Source organism: Pipra filicauda, unplaced genomic scaffold (genome assembly GCF_003945595.2).
Source record: "Pipra filicauda isolate LSUMZ 115617 unplaced genomic scaffold, ASM394559v2 scaffold239_size1682155_pilon, whole genome shotgun sequence".
NCBI classification, from domain to species: domain Eukaryota; kingdom Metazoa; phylum Chordata; class Aves; order Passeriformes; family Pipridae; genus Pipra; species Pipra filicauda.
Genome location: NW_024104353.1, coordinates 1,068,364 through 1,086,250, shown reverse-complemented (window position 1 = coordinate 1,086,250; position 17,887 = coordinate 1,068,364). Strand labels below are relative to the sequence as shown.

The 17,887-nt window shown below is 45.7% G+C and overlaps 1 protein-coding gene across 1 annotated transcript in view; it reads right to left on the bottom strand.

The window, feature by feature from the left end:
• Positions 1-14,919, bottom strand: part of MAMLD1 (mastermind like domain containing 1) — an 81,616-nt gene extending 66,697 nt beyond the window's left edge. Inside the window, exon 1 of the mRNA XM_027716523.2 lies at positions 14,646-14,919. Coding sequence (XP_027572324.2) covers positions 14,646-14,699 — 54 coding nt within the window. The 5' untranslated portion in view covers positions 14,700-14,919. The remainder of the gene's footprint in view (positions 1-14,645) is intronic.
• Between the last annotated feature and the right edge of the window lie 2,968 nt (positions 14,920-17,887).

Sequence of the window (17,887 nt, the reverse complement as noted above, 5' to 3'; positions counted from 1 at the left end):
GTTAAGCTTTGTCCACTGACTCATCTTGATAGGAAGCTCTTTAAACCAAAAACTACCTTTGGGCTCTCAACAGGTTCCCTGCCAGTCTGCAGTTCAGGGTGACATGGCCTTTGCTGTTAACCAGGGCCCTGATTTGGCAATGAACTTCAGTGTATGCTTAAATTGAGCTCTACGAGTAGCCCTATCCAAACCAAAGGTAAACAAATAATTTTTCCATATTAATGAGACCACTTGCATGCTTAAAATTCAATAATATAATTTAAGCACTTTCTAATGCAGTAAGTCACTGAGTTGAATAAAATTGTGTATGCATCTCATCATATTTACTCCAGCAGAGACTCCTTTATTCCAGAAATCTCAGCACACACCTATTTCTCCAGTAGTCCAGCCGGACTAGTGACTAAACTGAGCCATTATATTGGCCTAAGGAAAGATCCACGGATGCTTTGCAACTCAAGCAGCAATCTGTGGGGATGCCTCTGTAAGGGTGGATGAGAGACTGAGGTGCCGAGGGAGAGCAGCGCAACCTCAGCAGGGCACCAGCCTAAGTGGCAGCATCTACTTAGGTGCCTCACTAAATTCTTATGATGTTCTTTCTCCAAAGTTTGTCCCACTGCTTCTTACAAAGAAGAGACTCTAGTCTGGACACAGAAAAAGAAACCTGAAATTACACAGTTTCAGCGCTGGCCTTCTTTGTAACCATGAGCAAAGTACTTTAATCTCTTTGCTTCCGTTTCCCTGTCTTTATTAATAAAGCAGAGGGAGTAAAACTTACTTCACCTAACTCATACATCTTTTGTGAAGATGAAATGCTTGTTCTGTGTAAAGTACTTGGAAGATGAAAGGCATCAAGTAAATATTAATCATAGTCACCACACCTACCAACAGGATCTCCAGTATGCTGATTTGGATCCGTGCTTGAAGAGGCTTTCTTTGTGCAATTCAGGAACTGTGCTTTCCTGGAGTAGTAGAGCTGAATTAAAGCTAATCAGGAATTCCCACGTTAATCGGCCTTCTAGCATTCAGAAGATCATAAGAAGGATGATGCTTCCATTTCAAAAGACAGCACAGTGCCACAGAATGAATTACATCAAACTGGCTGAAGCCCATTTACAGCATGGTCATGGAGGAAAGTATTGGAGTTCATCCACCAACATTCATCTCGGGGCATACACACTTGTAAATCAGCTCCTATTCAGTAATGAAATGTCGAGTGACTCATTCTTTCTACATTTGAAAAAGCTCTCAGAGAGAACCAAAGAGTCTTTTACTTTCCTGTCTGCCTTTGTAAACACTGAATTACATCTCCTTACTTCAGAGAAGCTACAATGCTTCAGAACCAGCTGTAAAAGAGAACATTAACGTTTTTCTGACAGAATCCAAGGCCACCTTAAGATTCCAAATTTCTGTTGAAGGAGATGTGGGGAGATGTTTCATTAGCACCTCAGATGACCTTCTGAGCCAGCTTCTCGTGCCCAGCAAGGTGCACTAGTCTCATGCAGACGTGCCTGGGAGGCTGGCCCAGGGAAGGCTGACCCAGGGCAGGCTAGTCCTGCTGCTCCGGGCACTTCTGCTGTTCCATGTGGGTCAAGTGCCAGATTATTTACTTAATGTCTTAAGCAACTTCTGCAGCTCAAACTTAGCTCATGCAGCCATTGCTGTCACTTGGCAGCGAGCAGCAGGTTAGCCAGGTGAAAGCGGTCTTCACTGTTTCTGCCCCAACCAGCCAATTTACACAATAAGGACAGCAGAGCTGTCATACCTTGACTTTTGTCCCAGTGTTAGCACGGCTCAAATCCAAGGGGCACATCCCATAGCTGCACGTGGAACAGCAGCTGTGTGCTCAGGCCAGCTGTGTGATATTTGGGCTGCCCCAGCACTGAGCTCGCCCAAAGAAAAATCCTCCTGACAAACCAAACCAAACCAAACCAAACCATGCTTGTGATCATGGGAACTGTGCAGCCCCGGCCCTGAGCCACTCCCTGCCACAGCTCTATGTCTGGAGAGGTGACACTGGGTGAGCTACTCAGAGCAGAGCAATCACAACAAAGGCATAAAAGCAAGAGTACAAGGGAAAAACAAGAGTTGCGAACTTGAAAAAAACAGAACTAAAGAAAAGCAGTGCCTGGAAGTCAGTGTTCAAGAAGGACAGAATGAGCTTGCGCACAAGAAACACTTACTGTTTGAACGGAAGTTGTTGGAGATGCTGGACCTGGTGGGCCAGGCACAGGAGGGATTCCAGCCCTACTGAGGTGGATCTGGACCTGCTGTGCCTCCATCCCTCCATCATCTCCCAGATACCTGCCCAGCTTCCTCAGCTCTCCTTCTGTCTCCTTGGCTTTGCCCTCTCTTTGGTCCCAGCCCACCCCAGCCCATCCCTCTCTCTCCCCTACCATTGCCTCCTCGTACTTTGGACCTCTTCACCTCTACACCCCGAGGTCTCTGGTTCTCCATCTGTGGCTTGAGCAGCACCAGCCCACACAGATGGGCCAGTTGGTGCCGCAGAGCAGCTCAGCTTGTGCTGGCAGTGCCAGTCCACCTCCTCACCAGGACCCAGCAGGACAAATGCACAAACAAGAGCTACACTACCAACACAGCTATGCTCCAAAAGGAAATGACCACTGGATGTTATTGCATAACCTTTCTTAATAATGAACGTGTATTTCTTGAAAATACATGCCACCTAATCGTCTTGGCATTGCAAACATGTACCACAGGATGGTAATTTAAGGTAATCAACCCCTAAGCTCCACGTAAAGTTTAACAGTTTGCTCCACTATTGAACTGGTTTGGGTAGCAGATGGTAAAGCACTCAATGGCACATTTTCTGCCATCCTCATATAAAGGGCTGTACCTGTTTCTGTTCCAGGCACGAACGCCAACAAATGGACATTTGCTGGACTTGCTGACCATTGAATATCCTGAAATAACAGACACGTAGATGCTCCACGGGGAGGTCCTGTGGGCGGCCAGAATTGGTCATTTCCCAGCTAGTTCATCATTACTGCCTTTCTTAGATATGATAAAATTAAAGCTACAGGCTGGCACAAGACCTCTGGTAAGTAATCCAGGCCTTATCTGAACAGCTACCCATGCAGGCAGTAGTACAGGTCTTCTTACACAACAGCACTTAACACTGTTGCTGTAGCTCACAGTATTTCTAAGTACACTGTCCTTCCAAGTGACTCCTGACTGTATGCAGCTTGGCACGTGGGCAGCAGAAACCAGTCTGAGTGGCTCGTTTGGATTTCAAACCACCTCTGTGGACAGTCACTGAAACGCTCTATTTCTATCTAGCTTGTGGCATGTTGGGGTGGGGGAGAGAAGAACTGACAAGGGGAAAATAGAAATTTGTAAATGATGTGTAAAGTCAAAATGCTTTTAAAGAAAGGGTGATCCAGATTGCCAAAGCCAAGCATTTTCCACATAAGTAGAGAGACTGGGAAGTGACAGGGTGAGCAATAAACAGTTCAGCCTGCGACATTAAAGATTTTCATAATTTATAACCAACAGAAAACACACACACTTCTCCTTCAGAACACAGAGCGCAGCCCCCAGCATCCAGTTAATGGTGGTGTGTACAGGGAGCATACTTACACTAATTGACTGGGCCATGGCTGCCCCAAGCACTTCTGCAAGTAGCATTTCTACAGCAGCGCCGTGCAGAGATGCTTCACATTTATTAACTTGTTTGGTTTTGATTGTTGGATTGGTTCCCCATTCCCAAGGCACTCAGATTTATTCTTTTAGCTTAACACTACAAAGTAATCAAATCACTCTGTTACAGCTGACAGACTGTGGGAGCCCTGAAGGGGAGGGGAGAGCGGCGTCAGAAGAAACATCTACATTTTCTTTTACGTCCTTCGCACTTGCCCTAAACTTCAGGTTTGACTCATCCATATCTCTGGAATTCAAGAATATTGAACTTTAACTGACATGGGAAGTTATTTGAAGATGCAGGACTTTCACTTGAAATTAAGGCTGATCTACCTTCTGGGATCACGGACCAAGATTCACCTCTCATAAAGTCTGAAAAGCTCAAATGCACTCTCCTTCTGCTTCAAGTCAAACATAAGTGTTGCTGTAACCAAGAAAACATCTTTCCAACGCTGTGTAGATTCAAACCAACCAATCCATACATAAGAAGAGGAGATGAGATGGAAGATTCAAACATGCCTTTGTGCCCTTCCATCAAATGTGTAGAATAGGTAAGAACAGGAAGACAAAAGAGATGGCTCAGAGAGTCAAGATTAATATGGAAATGGAGAAAAAGGGCATGCCTTCGGCTGGATTTTGTCTGTGTCTCTTCAGTACAATTTATTTTCAGCTTTATGCAATGCAGTATCAGAAAATGCTTAGCACACAACCCATGATGTGGAAGACAAAGAGCATTTTTTTGATTTAGACAAATTCCAATGTCCTTGTCTAATGTTACCCAATGCAAAATTAGAAAAAAATTAGTGCTTGCATGGTCCTATGTGTTTAAAAATAATTTGAATGACCCACTGCCTAAAGTATGGAAAGGGTCCTCTGTTATTAAAATCCAACTATATTTCATTTTAGTCTGCACCCAAACTGACCGGGTAAAGCTTGAAGAAAATCCCCCAGTGAGTTTTTTTTAATCAAGAAAAACAACAACAAAAAAAATCATGGAGCCTGGGATCAAATAATCTTACAGAGTTTGGACTTAATACACCAACAATGTCAAGCATTTCAATGCAGTAGCATCAAAACTAGATATTTACTGCTTGGTAGTGAGTAACCATTTGAAAAGGGAGGAACAAAAATTCCTTTTTAATGAGTCACCATTTGACACTCAGAGATCAAAACCTTTTGCCTGTATTTCTGACTGGAAGATTGTATATACTTGAGTTTTTCTCTGTGACTTTATCTAAATCAACACAGTTAATTAGGAAAATAAGTAAGTTAAAGTAACAAAAAAAAGTGAAGTCCTTATAAAGTACCTGACCATCAGCATGATCTACTGAGTTCCTGAAATACTGGACACATTTAGATATTTTTTCCTTATACAAATACTTGTGAAAATCCTAGTAAGATTTTAAGTACCTACTCAAAGCAAAATAAAATTATACTCAATATCTATTCCGATAACCACATGAAATGAGTGTTGCATAATTATTCTTAAACTAATGCAAATGTTTACATACTAAATATTACATACTAATGCACAGGGACAAAGCTTCTCGTGGGTGAGTGGAACTGTGTACTACAAATGTCTTCATAAAATATTGACCTGATTACTTTTGCCCAAAACTTAACCTATGAAGATCTGTAACAGAGAATGAAACATTAAAATACATGCCTGAGGGTAGATGCCATTTTTGTCTTTAAATATTTTCTTTCCCCCTACATAGAATTCTGAAGTTTCAGCAAAATGAAAGATACCATGATGTGATATCATGGGAAAAAAAATTTAAAAAAAAAATAAATCTACTTGCGTTGGTATTACAGCCAAAGCAAAGAAATAAAACTGTTGTGCATACTGAGGGGGCTTACAGTAGGATGTACCTGCCCTTATTTTGAATGTAATTTCCAACTATTTGAAAAGACTCTAAAGACCTCAGCTAGTAACAAACACTGATGATTTATGAATTATTGAACTAGTTAAGAATGCTTAGTGTGCAGGTAAAGGTAAAGCACTATTACTCCCATTTTACAACAGACAAGTAAGAACCTGGGAACTATTTACTCCAAAAATTTCCTCCAGCAATACATAAATACAGATATTCAGGCCCTTTGAAAGAAAATCTTGTCAGCTTTGAAAGTAGAATAGGCATTACTCGGGCTTGGTTTCCACCTTAGGAGACCTTCAGTGTGTTATATGAAAACTCATATCCTAAAAATCAGAGCAGGGACTTCCCAGTCCTTCCACACAGCTATGAAACCACCGTCCTGTGGAATTACTGACCAGCAAGAGCGTCTCCATACCTGACTGTCAGCTCACTGAACCATCCCCTCCCTCGCATCAGTCGATCTTAATTTATGTTCGATTTACTTGTAGATTGGAAGTAATTAGAGTAAATAATTACAGTAACTGGTTACAGTTTGGGAATTGAGAGAACTGAAGAAAGAATTCAGAGAAATAACCTGATCTACTACTGTAAAGAGAATCAATCATCGCTCTCCTTCCATTAGTCTTTTTGGCAATCCTGTGTCACTGTTGTCACAAGCCTGGATAACGATGCCACATTAATTCTCCTTCTGAGAAAGGGAATACAAGATGTGACTCTGTAACTGTGTCCTACCTGACCTTGGGGAATCTTTAGGGGAAGTTTCCCATCAAATGCAGTTACAGTTTTTACTGAAGGAGAATTAGTGAAATGGGCCCATGCTTTGTAATTTGAATACGTGATACAAAGTATAGAACCAATCTTCTGTCTCCATTAGAAATAAACTGTCAGTACATAACCAATGATTTTTCAGTTCCAACGCTATGTGAGAAATCACATTTTCAAAATAATTTCAACAAGTCTGGCTCAGAGGTGATGAACAGGGGGCAGGATAACAAGAGAACTACTGCACTTTTCTGATGTAACAACAGCTGTTTTAGCTACATTTACCTAAACTGCAGACAGGCTGCATTTCCCAAGACTAACCTTTCCAAAGGAAAAAAAAAAAACCCCATGCCTTTGTTTTATATATTACAGAACTGGAAAAGAAGAAATTCATTCCATGTTTCGTAACAGGAGCAGACTCACTCCCTTCAAGACAACAGGCTGCTCTCAATGCAGCGTGAACTGTGGCACTGCTGATGTCAGTGTGAGCAGGGAGAGGAGGACATACGGCCTTTTGTACTGTTCCCATGATGCTGCATGTTTAAAAAAAAAAAAAAATCATTATCCAGGCTGGAAGAAACCCAAGCCATTATAAATGTTTGTTTACTGCAATTTGGCACACCTTTTGAGAAAAAGCAACTACTCTTAGACATGTAATCCTAAACCAAAATGTGAGATGGGAATCAAGCAGAAACCATGCATTATTTTGAGGAAACCATTAATTATTTTGGGGAAACTTTTGCTGTGATGCTTATTTGAATGCTTCTCTGTAACTAGGTATCACTTCTATTACTGTGGCTATGACTAACGAGTTAACAACACTATTTACACTAGTACTGTTGTGTCATTAGAAACAACAAGATTATGTACTTTAATTCTAATGCCAGTACAATTATTTTTACACCAAGTGTGTCAGATCTGACTCTGTACCCCCTAAATTAATTTCAGAGTAGTGGCTAAATAAAATGACATACTTCTTTGTGCTTTTGTTATAACACGCTCGTGTGCAGCAAACTGTGAAGAAAATGTAGTAATTAGAGGTTAAATTAATCCCTGACAGACAGGCAGCTTAGTAAAGCTGGGTCCTCTTCAGAAAACCGAGCATAATGCTTGCCAGTCTTTCAGAATTAGGCACAAAGAACAGGGAAGATTGGCAAGTCCCTCACTGCTGCGATCCAGCCGAAGGGATGGAATGCTGAGAAGTCGGAGTAAGTCTTCGAGCAGCCAATACTACCAGGCAGATCTTGTGACAAATGTGATTTAGAGCTCCACAGGATTGTTGCTGCAGCCACTGGAACTGCCTGATCAGGATCAGCCACTTGAAATTACAGACAGTCTTTTGCCCAGCAGAACAGGCTTGTAACCGCCGTGTAATCCACCTCGAGATGTTAATAAAAGCGAACAATGGCATTATATTTCACAACATAACTAGAAAGTTACCTTGCTGCTTCAGATTTTAATGCAGGTAATGGGTTTCATTGCCCACAACAGAGTAAATGTGCTGGGTTACTCTGAAAGCAGTAACCAGGTATATCCAGGGTCGGTGTAACTCCTGAACCAGCTCAGAGTTTTGAGATACTTAATTCTAGAGAAAAAAAAACAACCAAACTTCCACAGAAAAGAAGAAGAACACAAGAAGAAGGAGGCAGCCAGATCATGATGATGATGATACCCAGTAAGTATTTCTTTTGTGTGCGTGTCAACAGAGGTAAATGTTTTTTCCAATCTCTCTAGCTGCGGCACAACAAAAGTAGATGGGTTTTAAATGCATGCAAACACAATCTCTTATCAGGAGGAGGGTAAATGAAAGGCACTCTGCTTCATGAAAAGTGTCCTGGCTCCCTGGTTTTGATGGCAAATCCTGGTGCAGGAATTGCAGAGGTATCACTGCCTCTGTCCCACTGGACTGACATCTTCCCTCCAAAGGTGGAAGGTGCAAAGAAACGGCTTCTCTCTGGGTTAATGCTGTTGCCACTCAAGAGATTGCTTGACATGGGATGACACAATCCCACTGGTAACACCCAGCCCTGCAGAAGCAATCTAGATCATGTCTGCACCAGACTGAGTCCCCAGCTGTCCCTGACCAAACAGGAAGGCACAACAGGCACCTGCAGAGGGATCACCAAGTAAATTTAAAAAATAAAAAAAAAAAAAAAAAAAAAAAAAAAAAAAGGTAAAAAAAAAAAGTAAAATGCCTGTATTACAATTCAAGTAGAAGTCACACAGGAGGCCTGTAGAGATTGCAGATCCATGTGGGAGCCCATTAACACCACCAGTATTTCTGTACTACCCAGATCATCAATTATTAACAAATTAGGACATGCCTGATGGGGTACTTATGTAACACTCCTTTATCAATAAAACTGCCAAGTCCCTTGCAGGGAAAACCAGTGTGGCTCTCAACGGCACATCTCTTTGGACAGGGCACGACAATGAATACTGTTTTCCCCCTCCTCAGCCTGGCTGCCCATTCCCAAAGAGGAATGCTGTCCAGCCTGGCAGCCCCGTCGGAGGCCTGGAGCGCACCCCAGCCTCCCGTGAGCAGCAGCCCTTTAATCAGGTCAGCGCTTATCAATGGCTCATTGTAGCGATGAGGCAGCGCTCCGAGTGAAGGGCCGTACGAAATCCTGCATCCCGCTGCATCTCCCACGCCTGGGCCCCACTGGCTCTCCACTGGCCCCACGGATACAGCCTCTGGCCACACACTCCCTGGGCACAGCACGTGTCTACCAGCCAGTCCAGCTGGCTGGGCTGCGGGGTAGGGAGTAGAGGAAGGAAACCCACAGCTTTTTCCCCTGCTCTTCCCTTTGGGCACAACTGGTCCCCCACAGGAGCAAAGATCCAGGTAAAATTCAGCCATCAGAGACAATATCTGAGCCCTGCTGCGCTTCCATTTCATTCCCCCCTTCAGTCAAGCAAGCATGAGCAGGATAGGGGCACACAACAATCCCTCGTCCCTACTGAAGGGCCTGATCCTTGAGTCCATAATTCCAGGATGAAAACTGAGTCTCATCTACTACAAAATGAAAAAAGGACTGCTAGTCTGGGCCTGATAGAAGAAACCTGGGTGTACTCTCCTACCATCAGGCCCAACAAACACCTTGCAGTTCATCCAAGGTGCACACCAAAGTAAACAGCTCTGAGAGAGCTTTGCAAGTAAACACAGCATAAAGAAGGTATTTTCCTCTTGAAAGAAAGTAATGACTTAGTAATACATTTTCCTCTATTTAAAAAATGAAAAATATTATCAGTGAGCAGGGCTCCCAAGAGGAATAAGAATTCTTCCTAGCTCATTTGCATTTGCACGTTATCCCTCTGACTTGCATTGCTCTCTGGTAGCGCAACTGGTGACTTCTAAAACCATGGAGTTGCATCCTAAGAGCCATGAGCCCTGCTTACACTGTCACCCTGAGATATACTTCCATTGTGAACAGAGCTAACAGGCAAGTCCATAGCAACTGCAATGAAAGAGTTCTACCAGAAGACAAGAACATAAAGTGAAACCTTTAAGTGATAAAGACTGCAATTATCTGTGCAAAGCACTAAAAGTAGTAATACAGAATAAGGGAAGGGGACTGTGATACAAGCACACACTGTTTTGCAAAGTTTCCCTTCAGCTGCTGGCAGCTCTGAAATGTGTTGCAGAAAGTTAAAATTGTGATCAATATCACTGCCTATTCTGAAGGGCTGGTTTGGGATTTTTTTTTTTTTTAATTGAACAGCATTTTTCTTTTTTCTATTTTCACTTAAAACAATATTCTGGTATCTTCCAATATCCAGTCCAATCCTGAAACAACCCTAATAAGGGTACTAATAAACACCATCCAGTTTCTTCACATATTTGTTAAGCGATTGCCTTTTCAAGGGCACCCCTTTTAGGGGTGCACAACACAAAACTTACTACAAGTACACAGTGCTACTGTGCACATTTGGCATTTTACAGCAATGATTTAAAGTTCCCCTTGAAAATTACTGGCAAGGAAGGAAGTTCTGCATAATTTTAGCACTCAACATCTGAAAAAATTAGAAATGTCCCAACTGTTCTTTGAGATGTATAAAAGAACAGTTGAAAAACTTACAGTTGACTGGTGCTACCTAGGTTACCCGTCAATGGCATTGAGACTGGTATATTATTAAGAGAGGTGTATGATGGGAATTGGTTTATTGTGCTGATCCATAGTAACCAACTCCTGTTCGTCCATCATTTATCTCTCTCACCAGCGACATATGGGTTTGTCTATTCACACTCTCAGCATTCTCTCTGCTCCAACAAACAGTCAGCCTTTTCTGCTGGGATAAGGAGATTTTTTAGTTACATCCATTATGTGCGTATCAACATTTATGGCAGGAAGATAATTGCCAAAGAGCTCAGGGGCATAAAAGCTCCCTCTTTATAACACAAACCCCCTTTAAAAATCAATATTGATATAAAATAGTTCAACGCAAAGCCTTGGTGTGTCTTCTGCTTCCTTCAGTTCAAAATGTTGGTTTTGGTTTTTGTTTTTGTTTTTTTCTTTTAAACATAGCAAGTCAAACTGGAACATCAGGCAGAAAGCCTTCATAGTGAGTTACACCACTGCTCTTCCCACAGAGGAAGAAATAGCAATGTACAATATTAATTGTTCCTCAAAGAAGTGAGCGGCAAATGTGTCAGATATAAAGAGGGTTCCTTGGAGAGGTGCCAGCACCATTTAAACTGATTTAACTATCTTTATTTGGAGACCATACCAATTACTAATGAATCGTAACTTATAGTCACCTTCGCCTAAATCTTGAAAAACGCTGACACAGCCAGCACCAGGGAACAATGAAAACCTGGGAATCCTGCCTCGTTCCCTGTTTCAGGAGCTCAACCTTCTACAACTCAATCCCCCAGTTTGGATAAACCCATTTGACACAGCTCCTACAAGATTTACTTCACATTCCCATGGCTATGCACTCATAAAAGTTATTTTAAGGCAACTTTCATCAGAGTAGCAAGTAGCACAGAACATTTATTGATTAAATGACTGGGAACCAGTGAGTTGCACTGTACTTAACCTACAGGACGACTCAGGGATTTTACTTTCTGTTGTCCTTGCCCTTGTGTTACCTTCTGCCTCCCTAACTTTTGTCTCTCTCATGAAGCCCATTCTTAGGTCAATCCTTGTCCTACAGTCACATCCAGGCAGGTTGCCCTGACCATTTAAGTCAGGGCAAGAGTGTCAGCCTGACACCTGGGATCACGAACTCTTCCAGCAAATCTTCCTGCGTGTTCAGAAAGCATCTTGCACAATAGCTCCCTAATCCCATTTTAAATCTCTGGATGCTGCCACACTATAACATTTATAACAGGGTCAGTAAAAAAGCAAAACCAAACCCACTGTATTTATAAAGCGCTCCTGCCTGTGTTAACAGGAAGCCATACAAAAGAATTTTTAAAAATATAACTGCTTCCTTTAATTACTAATTCCCCTTCAAACCCTTTAACAACTACCTTAGCTTTAAAAAAATCCAGGAGACTTTGCAGGTTTGAACTACTTAGTTACAAGGGACCAAAAGCGAAGCCCTGTCAATATATGCTTTTCTGATTCTGAAGTATTAGTGAAAAAGGATTAAAAATAGGATTAAAAAAAATGTCTGAAAATAAAAAGCTAAGTTAAATTTGAGCTGCTCAATTCTAAACATTGAACAGCTTTTCACTCACTCGAGGGCTCTTAACTGCATGTTACCTGCCCTACAGTACAGACTATTTGTTTTTTATCCCTGAGCAACAGACTATTTCCTGGTTGAGTTTAAAAACTCTGTGACGTTCCAATATCAACCCACACATGTGTGTCACTGTCAACGTCAGTGGCAGGAAAACATTAGAAGTCACCCCTTGCTAATGCTTTCCTAACATGGAATTTCCTTGTACCTCGTCCCCCAGCCCACCTCCTCCTTCAGCTGAGAGCATCCTTCCCAAAGTGGTTTTTTTTTCTCTCTTATAAACATATGGCAGGGAGAGAGAACTGAAAATGGGCAGTGCCAGCACTAGATCGCTGCTTTTTTAGGTGCTCGCGTGTAACTTACTCAAACTGCTCTCGCCGCCTTTCACTCGGGAGTGCGGTCGCAGCGAAGAGCCCCCCGTGCGCGGGGGCTTCCCGCACCGAGGCGGGGGCTCCTCCCCAGGGCGCTATCAGTGCCTTCCCCCCCGCTGTTCTCCTCCGGCATCGAGCTCCTCCCCACTGCCACACAGGGGTACCACACTGGTACCACACGGGCCGGGCAGCCCGGTCTGGGGGCGGCGGGGGCCGCGCCGACCCCGGGATGCCGGGGAAGCCCGGGGCGGGGGGCCAGCACCCAGCTGCCGGCATCGGCAGGTTCAAGGCCGTCCCAACTCCCTGCTTCCCCGAGGCACCATATGGTCCATCTCGCACATCAGCAGCTTTATTTCCCCCATCAGCTCGGCCCAGAGGGGGAGCACCGGGAGCAGCGGCCACCCTTTGCCCCCCAGTCCCCCGGGGGCACCGGCATTTGGGCATTACCCGGGGATTACGGGGCTAAGCAGGGGAAGACTCGCGTTATATAACCGGGGGAGCGTTCCGCCCTCCCGGCGCTCCCACAGCCCGCCCTCCGCCCCAGCCGGGGCGGCCGCACGGCGGCAGGGGGGGTGGGAGCCCGGCGCCTCCGCCCCCGGCCCGCGGAAGGGGCCAGACGCAGTTAATCTCCGCGCTGGAGGGTCGGGGGAGGGACTGCGGGGTGCCCCCCGCTGCTCGAGGAGGAGGAGGAGAAGGAAAGCTCTTCCAGGAGGCTCCCTGCGAGCGGCCGGTGCCCGAAGGATTTATCGGCTTCCGACGGGACGAGGCTCGGCGGCCGCGCGTCCCCCGCACCGGGGACCTGCCCGCCCGGTCCCGCCGGGCCGCGGCTCCGCGGAGCCCCCCGGCCCCGCTGCCTGGCCCCGGGCTCCGCCGCCCCCCCCGCCGGGAGCACCGTGGAAAACAAAAGCGGCCTTTTAATTTATTGTTCCGGGGGGGGGGCGGGGGTGGGAGGGGAGAGCGGGCGGTGTGAAAGGAAACCAAAGCCCGTTTTCTTCCCAGAAACGGCCGCTCTCCCCGGGATCCCTCCGAGTCACCCTGGTGACAATCCCCCTCCGGCCAAAGCCGAACAAAAGCCGCGATGCCCCCAACGCCGGCGCTGTCCCGGACCGAGCAACAGGCCGGGATAGGCGGCGGAGGAGGGACCGGGAGGAGGGACCGGCTATTGACGGGGGAGAGGGGCAGCCCCTGCCTGGGGGGGACGTGGGACGGAGCCAGCGAGCGCCGTGTTTACCCTGCGATCGCGCTGAACCCCGATCTTAATCACAGCATGAGAAACCAAAACAGTTTAAAGCGTGAGTCAGCACGCGTTTTGTTCACGCGTTCTTATTCCGAACACACGGATGGTCTGGGAGCGAGCGGCGGACGCGCCGCGCCGGCCCCATCTCCCGCACTCGGGGCTGCTCCCGCACACGCGCGCCCGCAGCTCCGCCAGCGCGGGGCTGAGCGCCGGGCTCCGCGCTGCCCTCAGCAACAACCCAGGGCTCCTCCGGGGCTCGGCCGTCAGCCTTTTGTTCTCAATGCTGCCTATCGAACGTGAGCTTCAGGCTCCCAAAATAACCAGGCACGCGACTGCCAGCACAAATACCAGGAGTTATTAAAAAAAAAAAAAGATACTACAGGGACCGGCGCTAGCCCCTCCACGCGTGGCATCCTCCCGGCGGAGTCCCCGGGCGATGACGGGTTTATCCTCCCCTGGCTGTCTGATCCAAGTTTAGCTGGAAATCCCCCGCCGATGGCTAAGCCCGCCCGGCCGCACTGACACGGGGACCCGCGGGCTGGCGGCGCCGGGCGCACCGGCGGGTCCCCGCTCCCGCTCGCCCCCGGCAGCATCCACTGCCTCTTCCCGCAGCCTCCACCGCCTCTTCCCGCAGCCCAGCGCGTCGCTACCCGAGCAATGACACAGAAACCCACGGAGCGTCCCCCGCCGCCGCGCACTGGCCGCCCCGCCGCCGTGCCCGGGACCGCACCGCAAATCATCTTCTTCACCACCATTTTACAGCCCACGGACCCCCTCTCCTTCCCTCCTCTCCGTGGTCCGAGCTGAGCTCTCGCCATAAGGGAGGGCGAAATTTCCCCCTCAAGTTTCTGTCCCCTTCCCTCCGGCGGCCCCGGCACACGGGACCCGCGGGCAGAGCCAGCCCAAGGTGGGCACTTCTTGAACCGCCCCTGCAAACTTTCCAGCCTGGCTGCGGCCGTGCCGAGCCCGGCGAGCAACTATTCCGAGGGTGTTTAAGTCCTTTTAAACCAGCTCCTACTTTCCCAGCCCATATCGATTTCAAATGCGACTTACTGGAATATGTGGCTCCATCCGTGGTGCTTCTACCCGCTGGGAAACCAGCAGCATCTTGGACTGGGGATCAACCGGCTTTTAGATCCACTTTGGCTGTATGGAGCAAACCCAGCGCCGCAGAGGACTCGCAGCCTGTTTTCGCCTTTTAGGTTCCAGACAAGTTCATCCTGGCGTTGCAGTTTGCTAATGATTCACTGTCTGTCTCGATCTGCTCACTACATTTCCATCAACCCACAGCTTCCTCACTTAGAAGGTGGAGTTTGTGGGGTTTAAGTTACTGATAGGCATATCTAAGTGCTGTGTCACTCAAAGAGGAGGAGACACACACACACACTCACACACACAGACCGCACACTCACACACACACACACACGGACTGCTCCAGGCTTAAAGGGGAAGTAACACTTTCTTCTCTACAGAAACTGGACACCTCACAGATCCAAGGATTTTACTTTTTTTTCTTTGGGCATGAAGGTGAAAATTATCCAGCCTGTGGTCCGAATTTTAACACACAAAAAGCTGCCTAGCATGTTTAGTGCCTTCCTTGTAGAGCTTCAGGTTCATTTAACACAAAGTTGGGTAGGTCAAAAAGGTACTGGTAATTAATTGATTTTTCCCCCCCTTCTAAATCAAAGTGCACAAACCACTGAAAAGAGAGCCTGAGGCATGAAGTGTAATGGTTTGAATTATTGTTACAGAGTGTAGCTTCCTGTCCCTTTATGCCCTATGATATGATATTCAGCACTCATAACACTCATAAAAGGGTTAAACTCGTCTCACACAGGTGAGCCCAGGTTACCAAGAAGGAAACAGTAGAGTTGTTTCATTTTCACCTTTTGTGCTATGTGCATGTATTTTTGAAGACAGGTACAATTCAAAATAGGGAGCTCCCATAAAGCCACACACTTCTCATATGACTAAAAATGTGCTTGTTACAAGCTGCAATCTCTGAATATTCATTTTGATAGACCACCAACTGAAAGGTGAGAACCTGTTCAGACCTCCTCTTGGACTGTGCAGAAAGAACTGGGAAGAGCAAGCTGCAGGCAGCTAGAAGAGCACAGTGGGTCTACAAATAATTGCTGGTATAATTTCATTTTATTACCTTGCTAAATCAGTACAATTGTCACTCTTGTCCTGATAGATCAGAGATGCTAGAAACCCTGTCCCAGTACACTGACTGAATGGATGAGATGTGGAAGACTTAGTAGCATTTGTAATAAAGTGCCTAATTTCTTAAATCATTCCTGAAATAGTAATATTAGTAAATTATCTCTATAAAATTACAAAGAAAGTAGCCAAATATATAAAAGTAGAGCCAGACTCTGGCCTCACTTTCCTGAAAGTTTTCTGGACAGCAATCATTGTCAACTTGCAGTAAACTTATAGACCACCAAACCCATCTTTGTACCCCGAGTTAATAAATATGGGCAATATCAGTTCATCAACAGAGAAACACTGGTTTTCAGCTTTGCTGAAGCCTCTCCCTTGCCTGTGACAGCTGTAACAATGGGCCCACTTCCCTGAGCAGTATTTGTGGTACTTCACTTTACACTGTTTGGAAGCTTTTCTATTGTTTCTGCCTTCTGCGTTATTTAAAATTACTTTGATGTATTTTGTCAATTGAAAAAAAGAAGCACAAAAAATAATAGACTTGTGTGGGTGTAAACACCCTGAATTCTACAGCCTCTGAGGGCCAGATCTCAAAAGGTTTCAATGTCTAAGGAGGGAGTTGTATTGACAACTGATGTTTGGGTTTGCTGTCCAGATCAAATCTACAGCCCCGCCTGAGGTGCTGAGGCTCAAACACAGCATTAGGGCATCAGCATGAGATCTAAAAGAGCTAACATACTGAGCAGGCTCAGTGAAGACACACATTCATCATGGAATTAAGCTCCACCTGCAAGGAGGTGCCACTGTCTGCCCAGTGTGCAATGCTGGAAACGCTCCCCTGAAGATACATGTTTGTGTAAGGGCTCCCATCTTTCTTCCTGGAGCATTTTGGACTAAAACACACAGGTATGAAACAAGGGACACACAGGGATTCCCATACTCTGTAGCTGGACCTACTGACAACACCGTGAGCAGATGATGAAGAGTGGGACCATGTCAGTTTTTCTATGCAGCACCTACAGTGCACACCAGTCATGGTCCAGAAGTTTTGTCATTTATGATTCTTGCCAGACATCTGAAGTTCCTGACAGATGACAGTATTTCCTAAGAAGTGTCATTTGCTTTGATCACTTCATAAAACTAGACCAAAAGCCTTCCTCAAAAGGAAGGCGATGTGAGTAGGGTGTACAGGAGTCCTGTCCATGCCTGCTCAAGCAGCAGGAACTATGCTGCTGCCTTTAGTTGCCAAGAGGATCTGCTTGCCAGGTAGTGGTTTGTTCTCCTCTCTAAGATGGGATGTGCTCTCAGAGGAAAGTCAAATCGAGACAAGCGCTTTTATCAGTTACTCCACAGCAGATTTGTGGCAACGTTTTCTTTTCCAAACCTGATGGCTGGAGCTGTTCAGGGTCTGGATTTCACTCTGGGAGCCCAGTGCCCATGTTCCCATCCTGCCAAGCCTGGTGCACTGGGCTGATTGGGCAAAGCTGTACAGTGGCACAAGGACAGGTTTGGGTGTAGACAGAAGCCTAATTCCAGACAGCGTGAGCATTTAACAAATCCCTCACAGAGATCACTCATTTTCAGTGATGGGTAATGGCTAAGCAGGGGATTCCAAGGCTGCAATTTTGGTCTTTGGTGATTAAATTATGACCCCTTTCTTTAGGGATATTTACTCTAGCTGACCTGGGGGAATCCCTGGCTGCTCTGGAATCAATAACAAAACTTTCACTGGCTTCTTCGGGGCAGTATTTTGTCTTCCCAGGTTAGGCCTCCCCTAAGCGAAGTGCAGACTATCTTATTGCTGTGCTTCTGTCTTATTTTGAAAAAGTGAGCTGTAGGATTTTGCAGGAGAGAGGCAATTCTAAGGGCATCAAGGCTGTTGTTATGGCCATGAGGCTTGACAGAATGTATCCTAGTACCTCAAATGCTTCCCCTGACACTGGCCATCAAACCTGGGCTTGACTGGCTGTGATTAATCACATTCTTTACAAATTTTACAGTAGTTTGCCACATTTCATTTAGCATCTTTAATATACATAGAAAATACAGTTTGCTTCATTCCTTTATAGAACTAGTGTTTCTTTCCAAATGGAGATGTCTTATTAAAAAGCCAGAGTCTGAGAGCTGAG